The sequence below is a fragment of the Phascolarctos cinereus genome, unplaced genomic scaffold, assembly GCF_003287225.1.
Source record: "Phascolarctos cinereus isolate Bilbo 61053 unplaced genomic scaffold, phaCin_HiC Scaffold_2;HRSCAF=192, whole genome shotgun sequence".
NCBI classification, from domain to species: domain Eukaryota; kingdom Metazoa; phylum Chordata; class Mammalia; order Diprotodontia; family Phascolarctidae; genus Phascolarctos; species Phascolarctos cinereus.
Genome location: NW_027555625.1, coordinates 185,836,807 through 185,863,084, shown reverse-complemented (window position 1 = coordinate 185,863,084; position 26,278 = coordinate 185,836,807). Strand labels below are relative to the sequence as shown.

Below are 26,278 nucleotides of genomic sequence, written 5' to 3'. Positions count from 1 at the left end.
GTCTCTAAAGGTCAACTAAACTCCTCTATCTGATATAACTCAACTTTATAAGTAATCTGTAGTCTAAGGTGAATTCTATACAGTCAAGCTTAGGTGGAGACAGATCCTTTTGTCACAGTTGCCCAAGGGTGGCGGTGGTCTGGGGATAGAGATAGCCTCTCTGTCCAAAGGTAAGGTGGTAACACTCCTAGCTGGTCACTGGAGTAAGTTCACTTCTCTGTAAAGTCCACCCCTCATTAAACTATTAACCAATTAGAGTTGATTGCTGTTTGATGGAGCACCTCTTATCCAAAGGCACATAAACCTAAGAAAGTAGCCATGAGCCCTCTTTGATGGGAAACAGGAGGATAGGGAGCCTTTTCTGTCAATAATCTGCTGGCCGTGATTGATCTCTCAAGGTCTAGTCCTAACGCCAATATCTTCCATAAATCCTTTCCTTTTTCCCCTCATGAAGAACTTCTCTTTCCTCTGAATTTGATTGTTAAGACTTTTGTTTTTATTTCTTTCAGGAACCTACCACATTCTACTTTGTGAATGATTATTTGGAAATAACGCATCTCTACTACCAGACTGTTAAGTTCCCTTAAAGCAATAATCCTGTCTTTTTCATCTTTTGTAACCCAACATTTTTTGTTTGTTTGTTTTGATTTGTGCCTTCAAAGGCCAAGCTGATTCCTACTCTACTAAAATGGGTCCATGTACTCTGAACCTTTTAAGGAAATTCAAGGAGATCATAGGCTATGTTCTACTTGGGGAAGTCTTAGGAACCTGAAGCCAGTGCAAGGAACTAGGTCCTTATGATCTTTAGCTCAAGGCGCCTAGTTGGGCCACCTTTGGGATTTCATAGAAACAAAATGCTTCTTACCTCCAGACAAGACAGTCAAAGACTCTTATGGGGTCTTCACAACTGGAATAGCATCTTACATTTGTATAGTTAGCACTAATTATAGTTTGCAAAACACTTTTGTTGTACATAAGGCTGTGTCAGAATCCACTGGACCCTGAACAATTAGCAGGTTGGGCATGCATTCTAGTATTTTTTCCCTTGAATTCTCACATATTGGTCTTACTTTTGGGCATTAAAAAAACAACAACCCAGAAAGAACACATTTCCATTTCTATCCTTGCTTCTGCCCATCTTACATCACCATAGTATCTTTTAGGCATATGACATCTGCTTTCTGTGCATTCCCTCTTGCTCCACTACTTACTTATAGCGTAAAAAACGCACCTGTCTTCACTTTGATTTATATTACAAGGCCTATTTTCTGATACTCTTGAAACAGTCAATATGACCCTTTATTTTACATAGTTAGGTTTTAGTTGGGGAGACTTCCAAATCCAAAAGCTGCTAGATTCCATATTTGGATAGTTTGACAGGAGATAGTTTAAGATTGAACATTATTAGATTTAACCTGGACCCACACATCACTGTGGATTGGAATTATTTAGTGTTTGCTGTTGAATGCTAGATTTGTTTGTATAAGGTGTTTTTTTTTCCCAACACACTTTTGCTTGTCTTGTTGATTTACAACTATTGCTAGTTCTGCTTAAGTCTCTTCTGACAATGATAAATAGATTCATTTGGCAAACTCAGGTATTTTTATTAAAATTGAATGTTGTTGAGTAGGAAGGGGCTTGTATACAATTTTCTTGTCAAAAAATGATGATGGGAAATAAAGCGATGTTACTTCCTTCTTGTTGAACATCAATTCCACATACCTTGAGTTATTCTTAGCTTATCTTCAGAAGGCTGTTACTTTCAAACTAAAGACAATTTTAGTTATTGGTGTATGTTGGAAAAAGTATATTTTGCCTGTCTTTATTTTTTGTAAGTCTAGGACTAATACATTTTTCCACATGCCTAGGAAGTAAAAACTTTAGTTTAAAAAAATACACAAATGAATGACTTTAATTTTTTTTTCTTTTTCTAAATAAAAATGTAATTTTTAAAAAACTCACAAAATCTGAGTGACTGCATTTAATGTATAAATATCCAAAGTTTTCCTATATAGCTTTTCTTGTTTTAGTTTAATGAAGTCATGTAAAATGTATATTTGGTTAATGCTTAAGAAAATATTACATTGCTATAGTAATTTAGTAAACATTTATTGAATACTTACTGTGGTAGTTGTATTAAGAATGTGTATTAGACATTCAAGCAGAAAGTAGGCAAGTCGTTTAAAAAGCTTTTTAAAAATAAATGCTTTCATCTAGAAAATGGTTCCCCGTTAGTGGTTCACGAGCCCCATAGAGGTTCATAACAATGGTCAAAGGGGGATCGCACTAAAAATAGTTTAATGGTGCTTTAAGCAGGAAATAATTGTAGAATAATATGAGTATGATATTCAATTACCCCAAGGATTCACAAACTTGATGCTGTTGTTGAAGGGGTTCATGGAGCAAAAAACATTGGTAACCACCATACTACAATATAATTGTGTTTATAATTATTTGTAAATTCTATCAGTGTCTGAAATTACTTCAGCCTATGATGCCAAAATTCTGAACATCTTATAGAATATTACCTTCTTCCTGGCATAGTTGTTTGAATAAGTCATTTCATGCCTTCCATTTTCAGAGAAAGCAGGGCAAAATTATAGATTTCCACAAATTCCAATCACTACCCGAATAGTTTCAGTGTAATCTGTTATTCCATAAATTCTCATTTTATTTTTAGAATAAAAATAGACATTTTAATGCTCAGTCTCATCAATACTTCAATTTGGATATGTCTTCCACTATTATAAGTCACATCCCATTTATATCTTCTCATCCTGTGTATTTCTTGTTCAAGTCAACCCATAAATCCTCCAAAGAAGATACCCCATGTGCTGGAAGCTTTCTGTGGGTCTTTCAATATTTACATGTTTCACCTGGAACTTTCTTTATTATCACTAACCCTTACATCATTTTTCCAATAAAAATTTCATTGATAATAGTTTTTATGCCACTTTATGTGCAAAAATCATACCTGGAATGTTACAGCCTCTTCCTGCCTACCAAATATGTCTTTGTGTCTTCAGAATAAAAATATGAATGGATTTTTTTTCTTGGTCTCCTCAATTCTAAGCTCAAAGCCTTCTTATAATATTGTGTGGTAGAGGAAAAAGTGAATGAAGAGTTTACTCAGTGATTTTTTTAATAAAATATATCTTTTCTTTCAGTATTGTAAATAGTGAGGATGACGATATATTCAACCCTGGAGAGTGTGAATTTGCAGCCAAAAAAAGGAAAAAGGATCACTTTAGGAAAAGCACAAATACTCAAGGTAAGATAATTTTTCATACATAGTTTTACACATATATGTATGTGGTGTGTGTGGTTCATTAAATCACTTACTAACTTTGGCCCTTATTAGATAGTAGGTTTTTGTTTGTTTCTTTTGTTTTATTTTGATTTTGATCTGGACCTGTGATTTTATTGGTGTGAGGGAACATGTGGCGTAGAAAATCCTACCCATGCAGCAGCTCATCTGTAACTTAAATATAGTCTTAGAGAGAAGCCTGGGGCACTAAGAAGTTAAGTGACTTGCCCATAATCACTTAAGTGTCAAGAGATAGGACTTGAACCCATGTCTCCAAGTCTGAGACCTTATTTATTCAATATACCACCTTGTATCTGTATACATATAGCTCAGCATCTTTTCTTTTCTTCCTTTTTTGTTTTTTTTTAAATGTCCCAGTTTTCAGACTGGGGCAATGGGGAGGCTGTCAAGGCTTCTGGCATGTAAAAAGGGTAACAAACAAAAACATGCTCTCTGAGTGGCTGGCATAGCTATCACAAAGCCTAATCATTGGGGCAGCTAGGTGGCACAGTGGATAGAGCGCTAGCTCTGGATTCAGGAGCACCTGAGTTCAGATGCGGCCTCAGACATATAACACTTATTAGCTGTATGACCCTGGGCAAGTCACTTAACCCCACTGCCTAGCCAAAACAAAACAAAACAAAACAAAACAAAACAAAAAAACAAAGCCTAATCATGTTGCTCCTATAATGGGAATTCAGGCCTTCATTTGAAGCCAGTTAACTTAAGCTAGTTACTTTATATTGTGTATAATTCTACCAATTTTAGTTAACTTGTTTCCTAGTCTGAAGCATTTAGTTGGAGGTGGGGGTGGAGAATGAGGATAGCAAGAACTAACAGTTGATCAACCACCAACATTGAGAGAGAAGATATAAAAACTATTTTTAAAAAATTGTAAAAGCACAGTAGTCTGATGCCTCTATTGAGATAGTTTTAGTAGCCTCTGTGTTCTAGAACAGTGTGTTAATTGATTTGTGATGATGACCCCTCGAATCATCAAAAAGAGATTAAGTTGTGCTTGTTTAAGAAGGCAGAAAATTTTAGAACGATTTTGGTCTAAAACAGTCAAAATTAAGTTTTGGTGCTATAAAGAAAATTCCCATATATAGAATACCACATTCCCTGATGAAGGAAGCATTCATATCCATTTTGGGGGGGGTGGTCATTGGTAAGGAAAACCCTAATTATGAACTGGAAACCAATATAATTAAAAATACTTACATTGTTTCTTTAAAAATGAATAAGAAATTAGTAAAAAAAATTTTGTTAGAATTTTTTTATATTTTAATTGCTTCTTTCCCATAACTTGTATCTGATATCTCTAAATACACTGATACCACTTCATTTTTTATTAATCTAAATTCACAATACTTCATTGATGTTTGCCTTAAGATGAGTCATTTTTTTCCCCAAAGAAATGTTTTAAAGAACACTTTGTTAGCTCTGAAATGTCTAATAAAGGTAATTTTTTCCCCTTAGCTAAGTAAATTATTGTGGTTATGATCACCTAAATTTAACAGTTCCATTCAAATAAATATTATGAGAAAACTTTTTTAGAAAACATAAAAACAGTTCATTTTAAAAAGTTAATTTTTATTTCAGGTTTTTATCGTGAAAAATGGATTTATGTACATAAAGAAAGCACCAGAGAAGTAAGTATTTTATCATATGTAGAATGAAAGGCTTTTATGTTACATACCTTTTTTTCAGTTTCATTGAAATAATGATCCTAGTTGTCAAATGAGTTTTGATGAGTATACTTAAAATTGAAAAATTTGCCTTCATTTAATTTAATAAATATTTTAGAACATTCTGCATGCTAGGCACTTTGCTAAACAGTATAGAGAATAGGGAGATTATACACGGTGCCTGCCACCAAGATGCTTACAATGTAATTGGGGAGATGGAAGATGCCAGTATATAAATTACGAAGTTGAAGTCTTAAATGCCTTGAGAGTAATATAACATACTATGGAGATTCAAAGAAGGAAACAAACCCTACAGTGGAATCCACAAAATTTTATGGAGGGATAGCATTTGTCAGTGAGTCAGCCAGCATTTATTTAGCATCCGCTACGTGCCAATCATCGTGCTAAGCACTGGAGAGACCAAGGCAAAAATGAAAGACCCGCCATTCTTAAAGAGCTTACTTCTATCATGGAAACAATAATGCACATATAAGTATATACAAAATATATGTGTCTATACAAATACACACAATAAGTAGCTGGGAGAGATCAGAGAAAGCCTCATGTAGGAATTATGTTTGTTGTCGGTGTGATCTTGGACAAGTCCCTTTACCTCCTTCAGCCTTGATTTCTTCATCTGAATATAAAGAGGTTGAACTAGGTGGGCTTTACAGTCTCTTCCTACTCTAGAACTATTATCCAGAGATGCCTGCATCAAGTTTTGAGCAGAGATGGGGATTTTAAGAAGTAGATCTAAGCAGGTATCCAATATTAAAAGGTCACTCCAAGTATAGGAGGTTAAAACTTTTCCTTTCTTTGACAAGCCAGTCTTGGAATTTTCATGATGCCTCATCTCTGGCAGAACTTCAGCATTTGTTGTGTGCTTAACTGTGTGCAAAGCTTTGTATAGATTAGTTTGTCCTTTAGACCAAGGAGCAAATATATTCTTTCAGCATACTTTGTAGCAATCAGGGAGAATAACTCAGGGAACAAGTAAGTGTTCATTATGTACTAATTCTGCCAAGCTAAGTTAAGTGAGAGCTTCTAGGAATGTTTATGGAAGAATTTATCAGTTGAAAAGATACCAGCATCCCCAAAAAAAGTTCTCTAAAGACTAGATTATTAAAAATTCAGCTCATTTAACTGATTTGGTAGCATTAAAAGTGTTTAACAGATATGGCTCCCTCTGTCCTTGAAACTTCTTTAATAAGATTTTTTTTAAAGATTCCTATTTGATTTGCAAAAATACAGAAAATTCGAAATAAATACATGAAAGTCTATTACATTTCATATTATTTGCCAACATAATGAATTCTGCAGATCTTGGGAGGGCAAAGAATACGAATACACCTCTGAGCTGTGTTCTGTTTCAATAGGCAGTAAAGGATTTTGTCCCTCAATTCACAGTTGCACTCTTGCACTGAACCTGTACTTGGGAGGTTTGCGCAGGAGTAGCCTGTCCCTTCACTGTAGGCACCTAGCAGGAGAGAAGAAAAACAGAAAACACCCTTCTCTTCTCTCCACTTCTGAAACTAGCCTTTCTGAGATTATTTTGAGAATTTTCAACCTCTATGTATGTAACCTCTTGCCACTATATTCCTTTCACTTCTAACTTGAAAAAGTTTTACCTATTTAAAGCATTGTATGTCTTGTATTTAAATTTGAGTTTAAATTGTAATATATAACTATGAAATTTGACGCGCAAGTTAGTATGGAGGACATCTGATTTATGTTGTCCTTGGGGGGAGATAAAGAGAGAATCTTACAATAAGGACAGTGTTCTAGGAAGATGAAGAGAGAATCTTACAATAAGTATTCTAGGAGAGAATAGTAATATTTAAGATATGTCTCTGGATGTAGAGTTACAGTTTGAAAAGAGGGACATGAAAGAAATCATGTGGCTTTTTGTGTAGCGTAAAAATCAAAATAAGAATAAAGTAAGGATTGAGTGAAATATTTTGGGTAAAGATGACAGTAGTATTAAAAGGAAATCTCCCCAGGTAGTATGCCATGAGTATTCTATTCTATATGTATGAAAAAGTAGATGTTTGCTATTGGATAATATTTTGTTTATCTGAAGAAAAAAAAATCTCAGTTTAAAACATAATTATGTTAATTTATTCTTAATTAAGTAATTTTTTTCTGTTGGCTCAGTTATCTGTTAAGATTCCATTTACCTATTAGATTAATATCTGTCTTGTCTTTTAACCCAGACCTACAGATAGCTGCTCATTCACCATCATTCTGAAACCATCCTGCTTGTCATTTCTTATAGAAGGGTAGTATTCCATCATAATAACATACCACAACTTGTTCAGCCGTTCCCCAACTGAAGGGCATCATCTCAGTTTCCAGTTTTTTGCCATCATCATGCACTCACAAAATGATAGGAGGCTTCAAAGTTTTCCCTTAATTGGTTATTCCTACTGCTACCCAGCCTCTTGTAGCAGTGGCCTTCCAATCTCCTTACTTTGACAAGCCAGACTTGAAATTTTCATGATGCCTGGCAGAACTTAAGCATCTGTTGTGTGCTTAACTGTGTGCAAAACTTTTGCTCGCTTTGTTAGTCTGACGGTAAAGTCATTTCATCCTGCTAGGCTTTCACCAAGTTTGGGCTTTTTTTCTCCCTCTTCAGCCTCAAAAAAAGGCAAAATACCAGTTTTCCTTATAAAGTGATTTTTATGCACACATTTTAAAAAACCAAATCCACAGGCATCTGGAAAATAGTACTGTTATAACTATAGCCAAACGTAATATCACTACATCAGATGATTTCAGATAAGCTGAAATTTGGTTTCAGACTGAAACCTATAGCGAACTTCCAGTTTTCCCATTAAGATCAGGTATTTTTTCCTGAATTGGAAACTATATGCAGGTACCAGTTCAAATTTAGTTTTACTTGGTGAATAAGAAATCAGGGGAAATGGTTATTACTTGAATATTTCTTTCCAAACCATGGTAGAATCTGAGAATACCACCCTTCTTTTAGTGTAGGAAATAGAGCTGTCCATGCCATGATGTAATAGCTGCCAGGTGTACCTACCTTTAGGCAGAGCCAAGATTATGGGAAGGACACTAGCCCTTAGCTAGTTTTCTTTTTCTGCAGTTAAAATCATATGTTCCATATTTCTTTTTACATCATTTAATTATTGTTGTTATATTAATCACAGTTGGCCATTTAAAAATCTACTTCATATTGATTGAATCATATCACATTGAAGTATTAATGTTGATTTAAGTAATAGACAAGAAGAGTCTTCTTCCATTTTTGTTTGGCTTCATTTCTTTTTTCTCTTCTTTAGCCTTTAGAACTGTGTATATACTTTCTAACTCCAGTGGCCCTTTATGGGCCAAGGAATACCTTTTCCCCACCCTGGTCATAATAACTGTGATTATAGTCCTGACAAATGCAAAAGTGACATAACATGTAAATTCTTGTCATGAGACCCATGTTTAGGTTCTAGTTTTACCTTTGTAATTTCCTGATAAGGAATGATTTTATCAAACCCAGGGTTTCATGTGACTGACTATCAAAGGAGGATATCCCTACATTTTTTGAAAGAACCATGAAGGCCATGCCAGTGCTACTTAGCTTGAAATACAGCCTCTTTGGAACCTACCGCTGTGAATGAAAGGAAGGAGAAGATAAAAGCTCTGTTTTTTGCCTTCTCTACCTTATCACTGTTAAAAGAGGAATAAGGGATAAAGAACAAAGAGGGCTGTCCAACTTGCCAACTTCTTGATCCTTTGTGGTTACTGATTCCATAACTGGGTGACCACACTAGGTATCAGTCAATGAAAAAGCAATTATTAAGTGCCTGTTATACTCCAGGTACTGTCGTAGGCATTGGGAATCCAAAGGTAAAACGGAATAGTCCCTGCCTTCAAGGACTTTACACCATATAGAGAAAGACAGTGGATCTCAACTGTGTAGCTCTTCAGTTCTTATTATAAGTATGCAAATGCCTGTGGTGTTATTGGTATGGATCTTCCCTCCACCAGTGTGGATTACAGCTCTTCTATAACTCCCATTAACATGACTTACGATCACTGAAAAACTTACCATTCCTGAAGCCAATTTGTTCATGAGTCCTCCAAACTTAGCTAGATTGGTTCATTCAGTCTATTACTAAATCTATACTTGAAGTCCTTCTAGCCTGATAGAACCTGTCAGAGCATTTTGACATAGCCATGGAAAATTCCAGTCACCACCTGTTGTTATCATCATGACTCTTTGTTTTCTTGGCAAAATTACTAGAATGGTTTTTCCTTTCCTTCTCCAGCTCATTTTACAGATGAGGAAACTGAGGCAAACAGAGTTAAGTGACTTGCCCAGGGTCACACAGCTAGTAAGTGTCTGAGGCCAGATTTGAACTCAGGAAAATAAGTCTTTCCCACTCCAGGCCTGGCACTATATCCACTGTACCACCCAACTGCCCCAGTAATATACTCTAAAATACATATAATTTTTATGTTTATGGATTTCTCTGTTCTCTTCTCACTATGATAATAAAAATGAGATGTTGCTTACATTTCACCTAAACTATTTCGAAAATTTGCTGTAGCATTTAATTTTTTTAGATGACTGGTTAAAATAATGTAAAACTGATATTTTCTTCTATTTTCTTTTAAGTCTTGATTAGACTTCCAGAGTGTTTTAATGTTTTACTAATTCATCAATGCCTTTAATGGTTTGTTTTTAAACTTGTATTTCAGTGTGTAGTTATTATCTCTTAATTTTTTTTTTGTTTTTAAAGAGGCATGGCTATTGCACCTTGGGAGAAGCCTTTAACCGCTTAGACTTTTCAAGTGCAATTCAAGATATCCGAAGGTTCAACTACGTTGTCAAAGTAAGGACTGGAGCTTAGAAATCTGTATTACTGTCATACATAACTAGTCTACCTCTGCTTTATAGATTTGGTATCTTGCATGTTTCATATGAGTAATTTGTGTTTTATAAGTGGAAAAATTTGTCTGTATTGCTTTGTGGAAAAACAGAGTTCAGGAAGAAATAAGCTAGCCTGTAGTAGAATTGTTAAGTTGAAAAGAACGTCAAAAAAGCTTAAACTTTTCTCTTGCTTTTTTGTAGGATTATAGTTCAGTTCCCCTCATGAAAAAATAATGATCTAATAGAGAGAAACCTGGATCCTATTTCTGCAGGAATGCCACATTTCTGAAAATTGATCTTTGAGCATAGGTAGTCATCTGTGTACTGCGTCATACCATGCCATGCCAATAACTTGGCTGTCTCAGATGGATTGTCTGATAAAAAGCATAAAATTTCTTCTATAGTGATTTTTGCAGATGTTCTAAAATACAGGTTCCTATTTATAGCTTTCACAGGAAGAAAATTTATTTTTAAGGGATAACTGATAAGCTGGAATGCCTATATTTTTCATAAAATGAAAAGTTATGAAATAGCATTGGGGGCAGCTAGGTGGCACAGTGGATAGAGCACCAGCCCTAGACTCAGGAGGACCTGAGTTCAAATGCAGCCTCAGACACTTGACACTTATTAGCTGTGTGACCCTGGGCAGGTCACTTAACCCTATTGCCTAGCAAAAAACAACAAAAAAAGAAATTGCATTTTAAAAAATACTATTTTATGGTAAATTTCATGTTATGTGACATAAAAAGAAAGAGCCTGAGATAGATATTCATATTTATTGATTGCTTTTTGTGTGTGAGTAATTATCTCTGTTCTGTTGGATAAGACTATCCCTGTGTTGTGGGCTCTTGTGTTTTCCTTTTGGAGAAAGTACAGCCAGATATTTATGAAAGTTATTATACATTCTTAATGATAAAATGTAACTTTGAAAAGTATTTTGACTCTTAAAATATTGAAAAAGATTACTGAAGAGAAAAAAAATGATATTTGTAAATTGCGTTAGAGAACAAGATATTCTTAACTCTATAGGATGTTTCTGATATAATTCTACTTAGAATTATGTCTACTTCATGACATTTTTCTGATCTTTTTGTGCCATATGATTTAGTTTTTCCTACTACTTCAGTTCTGATTAGGCAGAATTCATTATTGTTTTCTGAAATATTATGCATATATTTCCTAATTTACTTGGACAAGCTATATACCTTGGTAATCTCTTTCATAGATGATAAAACTGAAATCTCTCAGGTTAAATGACTTGTCCAATAGCACAACTGAGTTGTCCAGGAAGCAAGTCTCATTTTATTTGTTTTTTTTAATCAAATTTTTTTTTTCCACATAAGGACTGACTGAAAAAGTAATTAATATGTTATAATAGAGAGTCCTGTGTTCTAATCACAACAAGAGGTTTTGAATTTTGTAGATGGAAAGAAAGCTAGAGATAGACTAGAGCTAGATGCGAGAGAAGCCGTGGCAAGCCAGAACTTTTAAGGTTGTTTGCCTTTTTGTTTATTCTCAAGGGGAGATCCTTGTGGTCCTTCAGTCCTCTGCAGAGTAACACAAAAGTTTGGACTTTGTGTGAAGGGAGAGGCCATAGATAGACTTAGGTTGCTTATGCATTTGTCTACATTATTGCCTACAGCAAGTGGAAATTTATTTGGAACATATCCGTTTTTAGAACTCTTGAGCATTGTAGGAGGCAAACATAATAATTTTCACTAACAGCCATCTTTATTATCTTTGGTTACAAGAGAAATGTGTGTTGTTTTTCTATTCTATTGAGCATTTGTAGTAACTCTTTTCGCTGATATTTCACTTAATTGCCATAGCTTTATCAACATGACTAATGTCAAATTATCTGTGTGCTCAGGAGGTGTTATTAATACTATTGGATTATTTTCATTAATTTCAGAGGTATTGTTATTAACCTAGAAAAAGAGCTTTGTGATGTCTAGAAATGAATATTTTTTGCACTACTTCTAATGAGTTCAAGAATTTCTCTTTTTAAGAACGTATATAAAAATGTTTCAATTAAGCTTTTCAGATAACATTTTATATAGGAATCTCTAAGTTATGCCAGAATTACCATTATCAAATTCTGGAGGTTTTCCAAGTGCCTTACATTTCTTTGAATGTAATAATAAGAGATTTCAAAGTCCAATTATAAATTATTTCAGTAATCAAATGAAAAGTCTTTCTAGTTGGCAGTTTTAGTCTTTTGCTCTTGCTGAGAAACCAAGTTTGATACCCTCTTAAGTGACAAATAAAAAATTAAACTTTATATGCCGCAGTTCAACTTGTAAGATGTTAAGATAATTAAAATGTTTTGCTTTATTTTGTTTTTTGTTAAAAATATTTGAGGCAGTTTGTGCCACATAATGGGGCAGCTAGGTAGCACAATGGAGAGGGTGCTGGGCCTGAAGTCAAGAAGACTCATCTTCCTGAGTTCAAATGTGGCCTCAGATACTTACTAACTGTGTGACCCTGGGCAAGTCACTTCACCCTGTTTGCCTCAGTTTCCTCACCTGTAAAATGAGCTAGAGAAGTAAATGGCAAACTACTTCAGTACTTTTACCAAGAAAATCCCAAATGGGGTCACGAAGAGTCAGACGTGACTGAAATGACTGAACAACGTGTCTTACAATGCCAAATTTGCCTTTATAATTCAGCATTATTTTTAAAGATTACATATTTCTCCAAATTTCTTTTTAAGAGGAATGAATAACTAATGGTTCATGTAGTTTTGAGAACCATTAATTTGTTCAATACCTCTACCATGGCATGACCTCTTATGCAACTGCTTGCTGAGAACGAGAGAATTAGTGTATTGAAACCTAGGCGTTTGGGCTAATGAATGTGTCAGCTTAGAATTGTGATACAATTAATGAATAAGCCATCAGACTCTTCAGTGTGTTCCTTTTGCACCTGATGAATTTTCTGTTAGCTTTACAGCAAAACTTGAATATCTTTAATCATTAAGTCACAACATATAGCATTTGGAAAATGTCTGTTTAAAATGTTGTTCATCTGGGGCAGCTAGGTGGTGCAGTGGATAGAGCCCGGCCCTGGATTCAGGAGGACCTGAGTTCAAATCCAGCCTCAGACACTTGATACTTGCTAGCTGTGTGACCCTGGGCAAGTCATTTAACCCCATTGCCTAGCCAAAAAAAATGTTCATCATTATTTTAATAAGTGATCATAATTTCATAGTTCATTTTAGAAAAGAGAAAGAATATCTCAAAATTCTATACTAATTTCTTGCTTGGATTCATAAAATACCTTATATTTTATTTCTTAATAACTTGGTTGTTAGGAATAACACCATCTTTTCAAAACACTATTAAAGACAATTTGCTTCTGTTTTAATGACTCATTCATATTGTTAATATAGCTTCAATAAATCATTATGTCAGGTTGCTTTAAAAAAAGATGAATAATTCACTAAACTGTTAAAGTTCACCTATATCCAGAGGTTCAATAAAAATGAATTTTTTTTGTTACATTGGCAAACTATATGAAGCTAGTCATTTCTCTCCTACTGATCATATTCAATTAGTATTTCATTGTATGCGTTGAGAAACTTCCCTATTAAAAAAACTAAAAGAAAGAAAAGAAAAATTCTCCTCCTCTGATGCATCATGCCTTGTTTTCAATTCCTAGAGAATTACTAGCTTCTAGTACTTTCTGGTCCCTAGTTACCTTCATTTGCTTTCCCCTCCCCACCATTATAATAAACTAAGTTGACTTTTCTTTGGAAATTTTATTTTATAATCATCTACTCTTAGGGACACTAGCACATAAAGCTGTATTATTTTTGGTGAGCATTTTAAAATTTATGATTAAGACAATTATCAAAGGACACAAAATTGTTAGGTGACTTGAAATTTTCTCACCTTAGAGAGAATTGAATCACATCAAAACAAATATAAGCTAGAATTTTAAAGGGTCTGTTTAATTAAACAGTTTTCAGCAAGTTTGGAGACTGAGTAAAGATAAGCATTGGTTTGGTTGTTACTCAACAGATGACTTTTTTTTATTGAAGGTAATGTACTTTAACACCACTGAAAAACATTTGTTTCCTCAAAGCCCTTATTTGAAAATATGCTCTAAGATTTTTTCCATGCAAAATAGTATACATGTAAATCCTTACAACCTCCACGAAAAAGCCAAAGACATCTAGCAGCTACTTCCTCTATGCATTCCTATATGATTTAGTGATGGTAACAAAAGATAATTTAGCCAATTTCTTTGCAAAAGGTGAGTCAATTTAAGGGGGAAAGCGCTCATACTATGTGCCAACAGTTAATTTGTTTCTATACCCTTCTGAGCCAAGACATGAGCATGTCTTTCACAAGTAAGTGGTTAGCTGTGGAAGTGCCAAACTGTTTAACCCATAACTTTTTGTAATCTTACAGTAAATAGGCAATTACTAAACCATAGTTATGTACCACTAACAATCAGATTTTATTACATGCCCAACCTTACAGAACAATTATGAAGCCAGAATTCTGAAGGTGGATAAAATTCTGACTGTATCTTCCCTCTACCTCTTTTTCCCAGGCTATCTCAAAACCTAGGCATTTTTGTCCAAGACAGAAATAAAGTCTCTCTTTCATGGTATCCAGGGAGCATAGATTTGGCTTAATTTTTACATATAAGACTTTTTTACGTTATTTCTCTTGAAAAAATCAGCACAATTTAATATACATTAACTAAGCACTCATTACATATGCAAGATTTTTAGCACAAATAAAGAAAAAAGGTTCTATTGTAAGAAAAGAGGGAAAAGATAAAAGACAAAGATTAATAGACGGTATATTGAGGATGAACAACATTCTGAACCCAAACGCATCAGAAAAGGCTTGTTGGTGGAGATGGCATCTCTGACAAGCCTTGAAGGAAAATAGTGATTCTCAAGGTGGAGATGAAGTGAATGGTAGGTGCAGATGAACCAAATCTTCAGTTATGTTCTATGTTAACCTCCAGAAAGTAAAGCAATAAATAGGTGAAGTTTCTGAGCAGTTTGGGATTTGGGGCCAGGGAGAACAGAAACAAATCTATTGTCATTGAAGAGAAACAAGGAAAATAACGTAACCAGAAGGGAATAGATGGGGGAAAAAAAATTCTACCAACAACAGCACAACTGTTGGGGGGATGGGTTGGACAGAAGAATCAATTCAATAAACATGGAAGTTCTTACTGTTGTAAATTATTAAGCAGTTTACTCTGCAGGATGTTAGTTATACGAAAAAAAAGCAGAGCACTCTTTGCCCTCAGGGAGCTTATATTCATGAGATTCAATAAAAGGGTAAGCCAAGCTATATATACTTTAACATCTGCTGTGGGCTTCACTGTAGGAGCACCTGTGATCTTATCGACGTTGGTATTACCTCCAATAGTGCAGATAGCAAGCCATCCGAACCCTCATCTTGTCTTACTTTTGTCCATATCCTCCCATAAATCCACCCAGTGTGCTGGAATCCTTCCCGTAGGGATTATTTCATTTTTGTATCCTCAGCACTAAACACATCACTTGGCACACAGCAAATGCTTAATAATTCCTTCCATGTTTCCCTTTCACTAAATGAAATGTTCCTGGATGATTCTTAGTACCCTTTGCCCCTTTCACTTATTCTGCCATTAGTACTGCATCATCAGGACTGAAGGCCATTTTGTGTTTTCCCTTGTCTGATGATTTGCCATGGCTAAAGAATTGGATCTAATCTACTGGTGATGAGTCTCTTCAGCCAGACCAGTCCTCAGAAGTCAGATGGAGTCTTTGCCAGGACTGTTCTTGTAGCCTTTCTAGTATAATACAAATTACTTGAGCTCGTGTTCTGTTGGCATAGCCTTTAAGAACCCAAGTGTACCTTCATACCATGATATAACTTTTGTGATAGTTTTGATGCTAATAATACTAATGACATGTAGTGATTTATGTAGTGATGAGATTCAGGGTGTTTTCTTCCCAACCCCCTAAGATAGTGTAAAGATCACCTCATTATTAAAATTAAAGTTAAATTATGCTCAGTATTTCTATTTCCTAAAGCACGAATATATTTGATATGTTTCAGGAAACTTTTCAAGATAGTTGAAATAAAAAACATTTTGACAATATAATTTTCTTTATGACAAAGTAATATAAATATTTCTAAAACTTGTCAAATGATCATCCATTCCTGACATTTCTTATCCTACTCAAGGAATAACTTACTTATGTAGCTAGATATAATTCATGTCTTTGGTTGACCTGCATAGACAAGTTAATAAATATATTTCTCCATTTATAAATGTCATTTATAAATATTTGTACCTGGGGCTATCTACAATGAATTAGTTTATCCCTCTAGGTTCCTGGATACTCTTTCTCCTCCCTTGAATGTTATTTCACTGCTTTTTCCAGATTTCCCCATGACCTGTCTGACTTTTTAGTTTTCTTTTCAGAACCATTCATTTCCTACCTTCTCAGCATGAGTATCCCCCAAAGGTTATCAACCGGGTCCTTAATTTCTCCTTTTCTGGCGGTATACCTTGCATTTTTAGAAATCATTGTGTTAATATGATTCCTTTCATACATTTATTATTTTTAAATCTATTATGAATTACTTCCTAATTTAGAAAAGTATATCGATTCTATTTTGTTTATGACTAGAAGACCTATTTTCTAGTCCCTTTGTTATAGGTGATTTCCCCCTCATCCCCCACCTTCTGCATTTTGGGAACCTATATCATCCCTAAGAAAAAGTTTCTCCCCTGTTCCATTGTGTGGAAGTGAAACAAAACCAGCAAAACCAAAGCCAGCAGAGCACTCCTATGAACCAGGAAAGGCTTTGGGGGATGGGTCGTGGGACAGATTGTATCTTTCCAAAGATCAGCCTAGCTAATTTGGGAGAGACTCATAAGTACTCTCTGCTACAATTGTGAAATCATTAACTGAGGCTTTGAGAGGCTGCAGTCTGCATTTCTTCCTTGATAACCATTCCAGTATTTAATAGCCCTTATTGGTAGAAAGTTTTTTCTATTTCCTAAATTATTTCTGTTATGGATTTCTTATTCTGTCTGAAGCATAGAGAGTAGTTGGTTCCTATCTTTCTTGAACAAATATTTATGGGAATTTGGAGCCTTCTTTTCCATACAATCAGTAAATCCTGCCCCTTTTACTAGTAGTTACTAGCTTTTATTCATATTTCAGGATTACCATTCTACCCTCTTCCACATTTTCCATGAACTTTTTAAATTGGGAAGTTCTGAATTAAAAGGAACCTTTCTTCATGATTATATTCATCATTATAACTTGACAGGCTGACTTCAGTAGGAATGAAAAGAATTGACCTCATGGTTCTAATATAGTGTAGAAAGATAAAAATCAAGCAAGTAAAATATAGATTGATTATTATGTTAGATAGATATTCCATAATATATATGTACAATATGTGTGTATATATACACATATATGTATATGCACATGTTTAGACATACATGTGTGTGATAGTAATACCCCATAGAGATCAGAAAATTGAAAGCACTGATTTATGAAAAACTGTAAATACCATAAGAACCTACATGGTATATTGTTTACATTAGACCTAGTTAATTTTTCACTAAACCTATTTTCTCATTCCCTATAAATCCTGACCATGTGGGCCAGTGCCTATTTTCAACATTTTATTAATGGTTCTATGAGGATTTTGTTACTGAATAGGACAGTAGCTCTTTTATAATGTACCTTTTATGCGGTTACTTTTACCCATGTGTCAGTATTATATTTACTTAAACTCCTAATTGTGTTTGAAGTCGGACAACTTTAAAAGGTAACACAAATTCAAATTCAGACTGAGTTTCTGTTAGCCTGAGAAAGAGACAGACTATTTCCAAAGCTGCAGACTTCTTTTTGAGAGGAACTGAATATACAGTAGATGAGCTTGGGAAGATGTTGTTATATAAAGACTAGCCTCTCATTTTCACTGCCATCACTTCAGAGGGGGATACTGTAATTACCTAAAATATCTAAAATTAATGGCAAGTTCCTCTGAACAAAAGAAGTTTCCGCCTTTGGGAAGAGGTGTCATTTTATGTGTCCTACCAGAAATGGAAACCATATGAGTTTGGATTTGGATTCGCTTTTGAGCTGAACCAGTCCTTTGTGAACTCTTATTTTTAGAGTGTCCATTAGAGATATATGTGACTGCATCGGGCTGTCTCACCAGATGAATTTGCAATTCATCTTTCTGGTGGCAACAGAAACTATGTTTTTTAAACATTAGGCTGCTTAATCAATTAGTGATTTTTATTTGTGGGAAAAGAACAACTGGCTGCTATATTGAGACATACTATATAATTAACTAATAAATAACCAGTGTAGGGTCTTTGATGGTAGGGTATTACAAATGTTCAGAAAATATAAAAAACATTTTAAATATTTATTAGGAATAACAAAAAAGATATTTAAAATTACTAGTTCAATTTTGTTAGTCCATCATAATACTAACTTTTGTTGGTATATCTCCGTATAAACAGAGAGCTTATATATCTTCCAGGATGTGACAGTAGATAGGTCTTCTCTAAGTTCAAATCTGGCCTCAGACACGTACTAGCTACGTGGCCTTGGGCAAGTCACTTAATCACTGTTTGCCTCAATTTCCTCATTTGTAAAATTTAGACAACAATGGAACCTACCTCCCAGGGTTGTTATGAAGGTAAAATGAGAAAATAATTATAAAGTGCTTAGCATAGTGCCTGGCACATAATAAGTGCTATATAATGATTAGTTATTATTACTGTCACGTGTCCAAAATAGAACCATTATCTTTCCCTTTAAAACTGTTCCCCCTAACTTTCCTGTTTGTCTTAAGGACAACACCACCCCTTCCACTCATCCAGTTTCACAGCCTAAACTCAGCCTTGGCTCTTCCCTCTGCTTCACTCCCCATGTCTAATCAGTTGTCAGTTCACAGTGTCACTCCCATTTCCCCTCTTCTTACCACTCAAAAGGCCACCAGCCTAGTTCAGGCCATCATCACTTCTCACCTGAACTGTTGGCCTCTTTGTTCTTCGTCTCTCTGATTCCAGTCTTTCTCATCTGCAGTCCATTCTTCACACGGTTACCAGTCTTATTCCCAAAGCACAGGCCATACCATGTGATTCTTTCAAAAATTTTAAGTGGCTTACCTTCTCAAATACTTAAATAACTCTCTTAGAAAAAATAACTGAATAAGCCATAAATGAGCTCCCTGAGAAAAAGTCCCCAGGATCACATAGATTTATAAGCAAGTTCTACCAAACACTGAAGGAATAATTAATTCCAATACTATATAAACTATTTGAAAAAATAGGTAGAGACTCCTATCAAATTCCTTCTATGAAACAAATATGCCCTTAAAACCTAAACCACAGAGAATAGAAACAAAGAAAACTATAGACCAATTTCCCTAATGAATACTGTTGCCAATAAAACTGACAATTTAAGTGAAATGGATGAATATTTACAAAAATATAAATTTCCCAGATTAACCAAGAGGAAATAACTCTATCTTAGAAGGAGAAATTGAACAGGCCATAAATGATTTCCCTAAGAAAAAAATCCCCAGGACCAGTCAGATTTACAGATGAATTCCACTATACATTTAAAGAACAATTTCAATACTATATAAACTGTTTGGAAAAAATAGATAAAGGAGTCCTACCAAATTCCTTCTATGATACAAATATGATTTTGTTACCTAAACCAGGGAGAGCAAAAACAGAGAAACAAAACTATAGACAATGATTGATGCAATGAATTTGAATGCAAAATTTTAAATAGAATACTAGCAAGGTTACAGCAGCATATCACAAAGATCATCCTACACTATGGCCAGGTGGGGTTTATACCTGGAATTCAGAGTTATTCAGTATTAGGAAAACTATAACCATAATTGACCAAATCAATAACAAAAAACCAACACAAATCATATTATTACACCAAGAGATGTAGAAAAAGCTTTTGACACAATACATCATCCATTCCTATTAAAAGCATAGGAATAAATGGAGCTTTTCTTAAAATTATAAGTTGTATTTATCTATAACTAATAGCAAGCTTTAGCTGAAATGGAGATAGAAGCCTTTTTTCAGTAAGATCAGGGTTAAAGCAAAGATGTTTATTATCACCATTATTATTCAGTATGTACTAGGAATGCTAGCTATAACAAAAAGGCAAGAAAAAAATTTAAGGAATAAGAACAGGCAGTGAGGAAACAAAATTATCACTTTTTGCACATATGATGGTATAACTTTAGCATAGTTGTGGGATATAAAATAAACCCACATAAATCATCAGCATTTCTATATATTACCAACAAAACCCAACAGGAAGAGAAAAAGAAATTCAATTTAAAATAACTGCAGACAGTATAAAATACTTGGGATTCTACCTGCCAAGACACACAGGAACTATATGAACACAATTACAAAACACTTTCCTCACAAATAAAGACAGATGTAAACAATTAGAGAGATATTAATTGCTCATGAGTAGGCTAAGCCAATATAATAAAAATGACAATACCACCTAATTCCGTTTATTTACCCAGTGCCATAACAAACTTCCAAAGAATTATTTTATAGAACAAAAAAAAAATATCAAAGTTTATCTGGAGGTACAAAAAGTCAAGAATATCAAGAGAATCAATGGGAAATAACAGTAAAGGAAGGTGTCCTATCAGTACCAGATCTTAAACCATACTACAAAAGGATAATCATCAATACAGGCTGGTACTGCATAAGAAATAGTGTTTGATCAGTGGAATAGATCAGGCCCACAATATACAGAAATAACACAGCAAACTAGTGTTTATAAACACAAAGATCCAGGCTTTTGGGCTAGGGAGTCACTATTTGACAAAAGCTGCTGGGAAAACTGGAAAGCAGTCTGGCAAAAACTAACATAAACTAACATCTCACACTGTATAGCAAGATAGACTCAAAATGGTTACATGATTTTGATGTAAAGTGTTATCATAAACAAATTAAGGAAGAGCTCATGACCAAAACACAGATAGAGAGGATCATGGGATAAATTTGATTACATTAAACTAAAAAGTTGCACAAACAAAACCAGGGCAGCCAAAATTAGAAGGAAAACAAAAAACTGGAGGAGAATGTTTACAGCAAATTTCTCTGATAAAGGTCTCATTTCTCAAATATATGGGGAACTGAACCAAATTTTTAAAATAAAAGCTGTTCCCCATTTGATAAATAGTCAAAGGACATAAACAGAAAATTTTCAGAAGAAATTAAAGCTATCAATAGTCATATAAAAATACTGTCACTAATAATTAGAGAAATAGAAATTAAAACAGTTCTGAGCTACCACCTCATACCCCTCATATTGGCTAATGTAACAGAAAAGGAAAATGATAAATGCTGGACAGGACATGGAAGAATAGATAATACTAACATACTAATAACTGGTGGAGTTGTAAAATAAATCATTCTGGAGAATGATTTAGAGCTATGCCTGAAGGGCTATAAAACTGTACATACCCTTTGACTCAGCAATGCTCTCACCAGGTCTGAATTCTAAAGAGAGCAAAGGAAAAGGAAAAGTACCTATATGTACAAAAATATTTATAACAGCTTTCTTTGTGGTAGCAAAGAAATGGAAATTGAGGGAATGCTATCAAATGGCTGAACAAGTTGTGGTTTCAGACAAACTTGGGAAGACAAAATACTAACTTTTCAACTTGGCATTTAAAATACTCCACAATTTGTTTCTAGTCTACCTTACTAGACTTATTTCATATTTTCTAGCTTTTATGTACTCCCCATTACAGCCAAACTGACCTAACTGTTGTTTCATTACAAAATGTTTCACAGAATATTACTGCCCACCCCAGTTCCTCAAATGCATCTCTTCTTTATTTCTGCCTCTTACAATCTTTAGCTTCTCAGCCTAGGCTTACCTTTTGTGGTAAGCCTATATCTGCCTGCTAGTTATTAGTGATTTTTTTCTTCAGTTATCTCATATTTCCTTGTTTTACACTGTGATTTTTAAAAAATTCAAGAGACATAATTTCTGAATATTTTAATCATTTTATTAATAATGCTACTATGTCTGATAATAAAAGCATGGCCATTTGGCCATCTCTTTCTTAGACCAAAGACAGTCTTGGGTGGGCTCATGGCTTATATGCCCATTGAAAGAGGGGTGTTACTGAAGATGGCAATGAAGTCTGATTGGTTAACAGTGAGAGAATGAATATCATGAGGGGCTGAATCTATTCAAGTGAACTTTGATTATGACATTTACTTCTAAGTTACTCCCAGCCTTGGGCAGTCTATTCAAAGAACTTATTTCCACCCAAACCAGAATAGAGCACAATGGCTTCCCCACTGGGTAGAGTCTAAACAAGATTGTTAAGAGAGTTAGTTCAATCTCATTATCAGTAATGCCCTTCAAGAGACTGAACTTTTGAAATCAGGACTTTAGAAAAGAGGGGAAAACTCTGGATCTCCCCAAATCAATGATTATTAAGAATAATTTCTTTCAACATATTGTATTGCTGGGTAGAGTGTGAGTTCCTCAGGGCTGGTCATTTAATCGGCAAGAATATATTAAACACCTATTATGTGCCAGGCGATATGCTAAGCACTGGGGATACAAAGAAAGGTGAAAGAAACCCCTTGCCCTCTAGGAGCTCACAATCCAATAAGGGATACAACATGCAAACAAATGTGTGCAAAATAGATTTGAAGTCTAGAGACCTGAGTTCGAGTTCTGGCTTTGACAGTTGCTAGCTTTGTATCCACTGGCAAGTAACAATCTCTCTGTTTCTTCAGCAAAATGAGCATAATGATAAAGGCACACCAACACTGGCTTCTTCACATAATTGTCCTGAGAAGTATTTTATAAGCAGTAAAGAGCTCTAGAAAAATGAATCACTAATGTAATGGTGAGGTTTTACCCCTATGCCAGTCAATAAGATTAAATATTAAGGAACTTTCCTATAACCTTATCAAAATGTGTAGACAAGCTCTTATTCATTTTGAAAGGGCAGTTAGATTCTGGGCAGTTGGGTGAAAGGCAGATGATACTACCCCGGAAACATCTTGTAACTGGTTGACCATCAAGTCATACCTCTAGACAGGTAGTCGCAGCAGTGGATAGAGCACTGGGCCTAGAGTCAAGAAGACCTGAGTTCAAATGTGGCTTCAAACACTTACTAGCTATGTGACCCTGGGCAAGTCACAATGGCTCTCTGCCTCAGTTTCCTCATGTGTAAAATGGGGATAATAACACCCTCCTCCAGGGTTGTTGTGAGTCTCAAATGAGATAATAATCTAAAAGTGTTTAGCACAGTGCCTGGCCCATAGTAAGAGCTACATAAATATTATCATTATTATTAAAATGAGAGCATTAGGCTAGATGGCCTTTGAGGTTCTATCTATCCTTAAAGCTATGATCCTTTGACTCCTAAGCTGACAATGGAATAGTTCTCAGGAATATGATCTTCCTTAAAGGTAACTTCATACTTCAAATGGAAAGAAATCAATGAGGGGAACTGTTCTAGACCCTTGATTTTTACTCACCAACAAGAACTTGTAAGAGCAGGATTAGGAGGCAGAGATGTGACAAAAACCATAAAATATGTGAGGGAGAGGGAGAGAAAGGGCATAGTCTGATGTTGGCTGTAGGTCTTTCCAGAGCAGGTTACAAATGATTCTCTGGCATTTTCTCTGACTGTCTCTCTTGCCTAGAGCACTATCCTTCCTCTGTTCTGCCTGCTGATCTCCTCAGCTTCCTTAAGTCCCAATTAAAATACTTTCTTTTACTGGAAGCCTTCCCCAATACCTCTCAATTCCATTGCCTTCCTTCTATTAATTATTTACTATTTTTTCTGTATATAGCTTGTTTTGTATATATTTTTGCATATTTTGTCTTCCAATAGATTATAAGCCACTTGAGGTCAGGGACTACTATCATTTGCCTCTTTTTGTATTACCACCACTTAGCACAATGCCTGGAACATAGTAGGTACTTGATAGATGTTTATTGATTGATTAATTCTTCAGGGAAAGATAGAAAAGATGGATGAGAGGTGAGTTTAAGCTCCTTAAGAGAACCAGTGGAAATTATCAAGCATGGGAAATGCATAGTACTTTTGGTATCTAACTCCAACCTCACAGGGAGGCTTAATTCAGTACTTCTGTTTTGCAGAGGGAAAATGAAAAAAAGGTTTCATATCACAAGGACACCTGATGTCAGAGTCATGGACCAGTTTTAGCATATTCATTAACGTAACAAGTACACCCTGGGCCAACTGGTAGAGTAAGCTTCCCTTCCAAAGAACAATCAATAGTAAGCAATATTCACTTTATCTCAAAGAGGGAGGAAAGATGGCATTTTGACTTTACACAAAGAAAATGTAGCAATAATTCAATTGCAGAAGCTGATGTGAACTGTTAGCCAATTGGGGACAAGCAGTCACCAACTTGTCTGTCAAATGGCCTTCTATAACAAATCTGCTGAAATGAATAAGTGAGATTTTGCTTCTGTTTTCTCTGCCAATAAAAATAATCTTTGGGCTCGGTATAACACAACAGAAATGGATGGTAAAGCATTAATCTCCAAAACCAGTAGGGGAAATAATAAGAGAGCACCTTTGATACCTTTTATGAGCCCTGATCTCAAGGCCCAAATGAACTGTAGCCCAGAGCACTGAAAGTACTAGTAGATCTGATTGCTGAACCTGTGAAAGATCATCAGCAATAGGGGAGAAATGGAGAAGGGGAAACTTTGTCCCCATTTTCAAACAGGAGAAAAGAACAGTCTGCAAACTACAGAGCAGTGGGGTTGATTTTAATTTCTGGCAAAATTCTAGTATGTATTATTGAAGAGATGATCAGTGAATAGTTCTAAAAGAGATAGCAAACAAGCCTGAGTTCCTTTTTCAACAGAGTGGCTAGATGCAGGTGTGTAAGAAAGAGAGACAAAGAGAGAGCGCACGAGAGAGAGAGAGATATCTAGAGAGCAGAAATCTTGAGGATACTGTAGGTGTGTTTGAAAAGAGCTCTGGCTCTAGAGTCAGAGAACCTGGTTTCAAATCCCACCCATGGTCTGTGTGACCTTGAGCAAATCAAGTAACCTTGTTGGGCCTCAGTTTCCTCAAATGTAAAATGAGGAATCTGGACTAGATAGCCTTTGCACTCCATTCCAGCTCTAGATCTATGACCCTTCTAAGTATTTAAAAGACCATCAAATGAAAGAAAGAATATTGTATCTGTTCTGCTTGGTCCCATCGTGTAAAGCTAGGAGCAGTGGACAGATTTAGAGTTGTTGAAAAGAAAAAAAATTAACAATGATTAGTGCTGTTCAAAAATTAAATAGGCTGCCTCAGGTGTTATTGGGCTGTACCTCAGTAAAATCCTTCCAACAAACTTCCAACACTGGATGACCATTAGTCTAATAGGTCTCTCATAGAAGAGATTCTTTCTCAGGTACAGTTTGGACTAGTTGTCTTCCCAGATCCCATGCAACTATGAGAGTCTTTGATTCTATAAAAATCCAAAAGTCTGTATAGTTAATAGGCTTTGTTTTCCTTGATGCAGAATACTACTACTTCCTTTAGCTAAATCTATCCCTTACCACTAAAACAGAACCCTGTAATCTATAATCCCCAGTTGTCAAGGTAGGGAGAGCTTGGAATTTCAGTGTTGTCTTGGCCTGCCATTTCCTATTAGATACCTCTCCCTGGCACTGAAAAGCTTCAAAGGCTAAGCCTCCTCACTTTTCTCTATCCATGTTCCCATAATTGATAAACTCATTGATTGTCAACATAGGAATGGTCCTTAGACACCATTTAGCTCAGGATTACTTAACCTGGGTCCATGGATATAGTTCAAGAAGGCCATTAACTTGGATGAGGGGAAAAAAATATTTTGTTTTCACTATCCTCTAAATGAAATTTAGCATTTCCTTTAATTATTCTGAGATTGTAGAACAATGCTGCCAAAGGGGTTCATGACAAAAAACAAAAAGTTACTAACCCAAGATCTATACCCTTTTAGTTTTAGGTATGAGTCAGTCTAGCCTCAGTAAGGGAAATTTACTAAGGGATCACAAAGCTATTAATTTGAATGCAGGTGTTCTCAATTTAAATGGATTAGAAGCTTTTTACTATAAAGAGACACTGTTTCCCCAAAGATTCTTTATTGTCCCTACTGGCCAGAGGTAAACATTAACATAAACCTGGCTACTTTCTCATGGATTATACAAAACATCCTTTAAGATTTGAGTCTGAGCCTTTCATAAATATTAAATGTTTTGGTAGTTGGGCATTTAAATGTTACAGCAACATATTAGCATTTTGTAAATATATAATTCATTGTTTTATAATTTATATTTCTTTATTGAAT

General features: G+C 35.0%; 1 protein-coding gene across 3 annotated transcripts in view; it reads left to right on the top strand.

The window, feature by feature from the left end:
• FBXO25 (F-box protein 25) overlaps positions 1-26,278 on the top strand; it is a 103,349-nt gene that overhangs the window by 43,218 nt on the left and 33,853 nt on the right. For all 3 annotated transcript variants that reach the window (XM_020972995.2, XM_020972992.2, XM_020972994.2), the window contains exons 3-5: positions 3,168-3,271; positions 4,910-4,959; positions 9,753-9,845. In XM_020972995.2, coding sequence (XP_020828654.1) covers positions 3,168-3,271; positions 4,910-4,959; positions 9,753-9,845 — 247 coding nt within the window. The remainder of the gene's footprint in view (positions 1-3,167; positions 3,272-4,909; positions 4,960-9,752; positions 9,846-26,278) is intronic.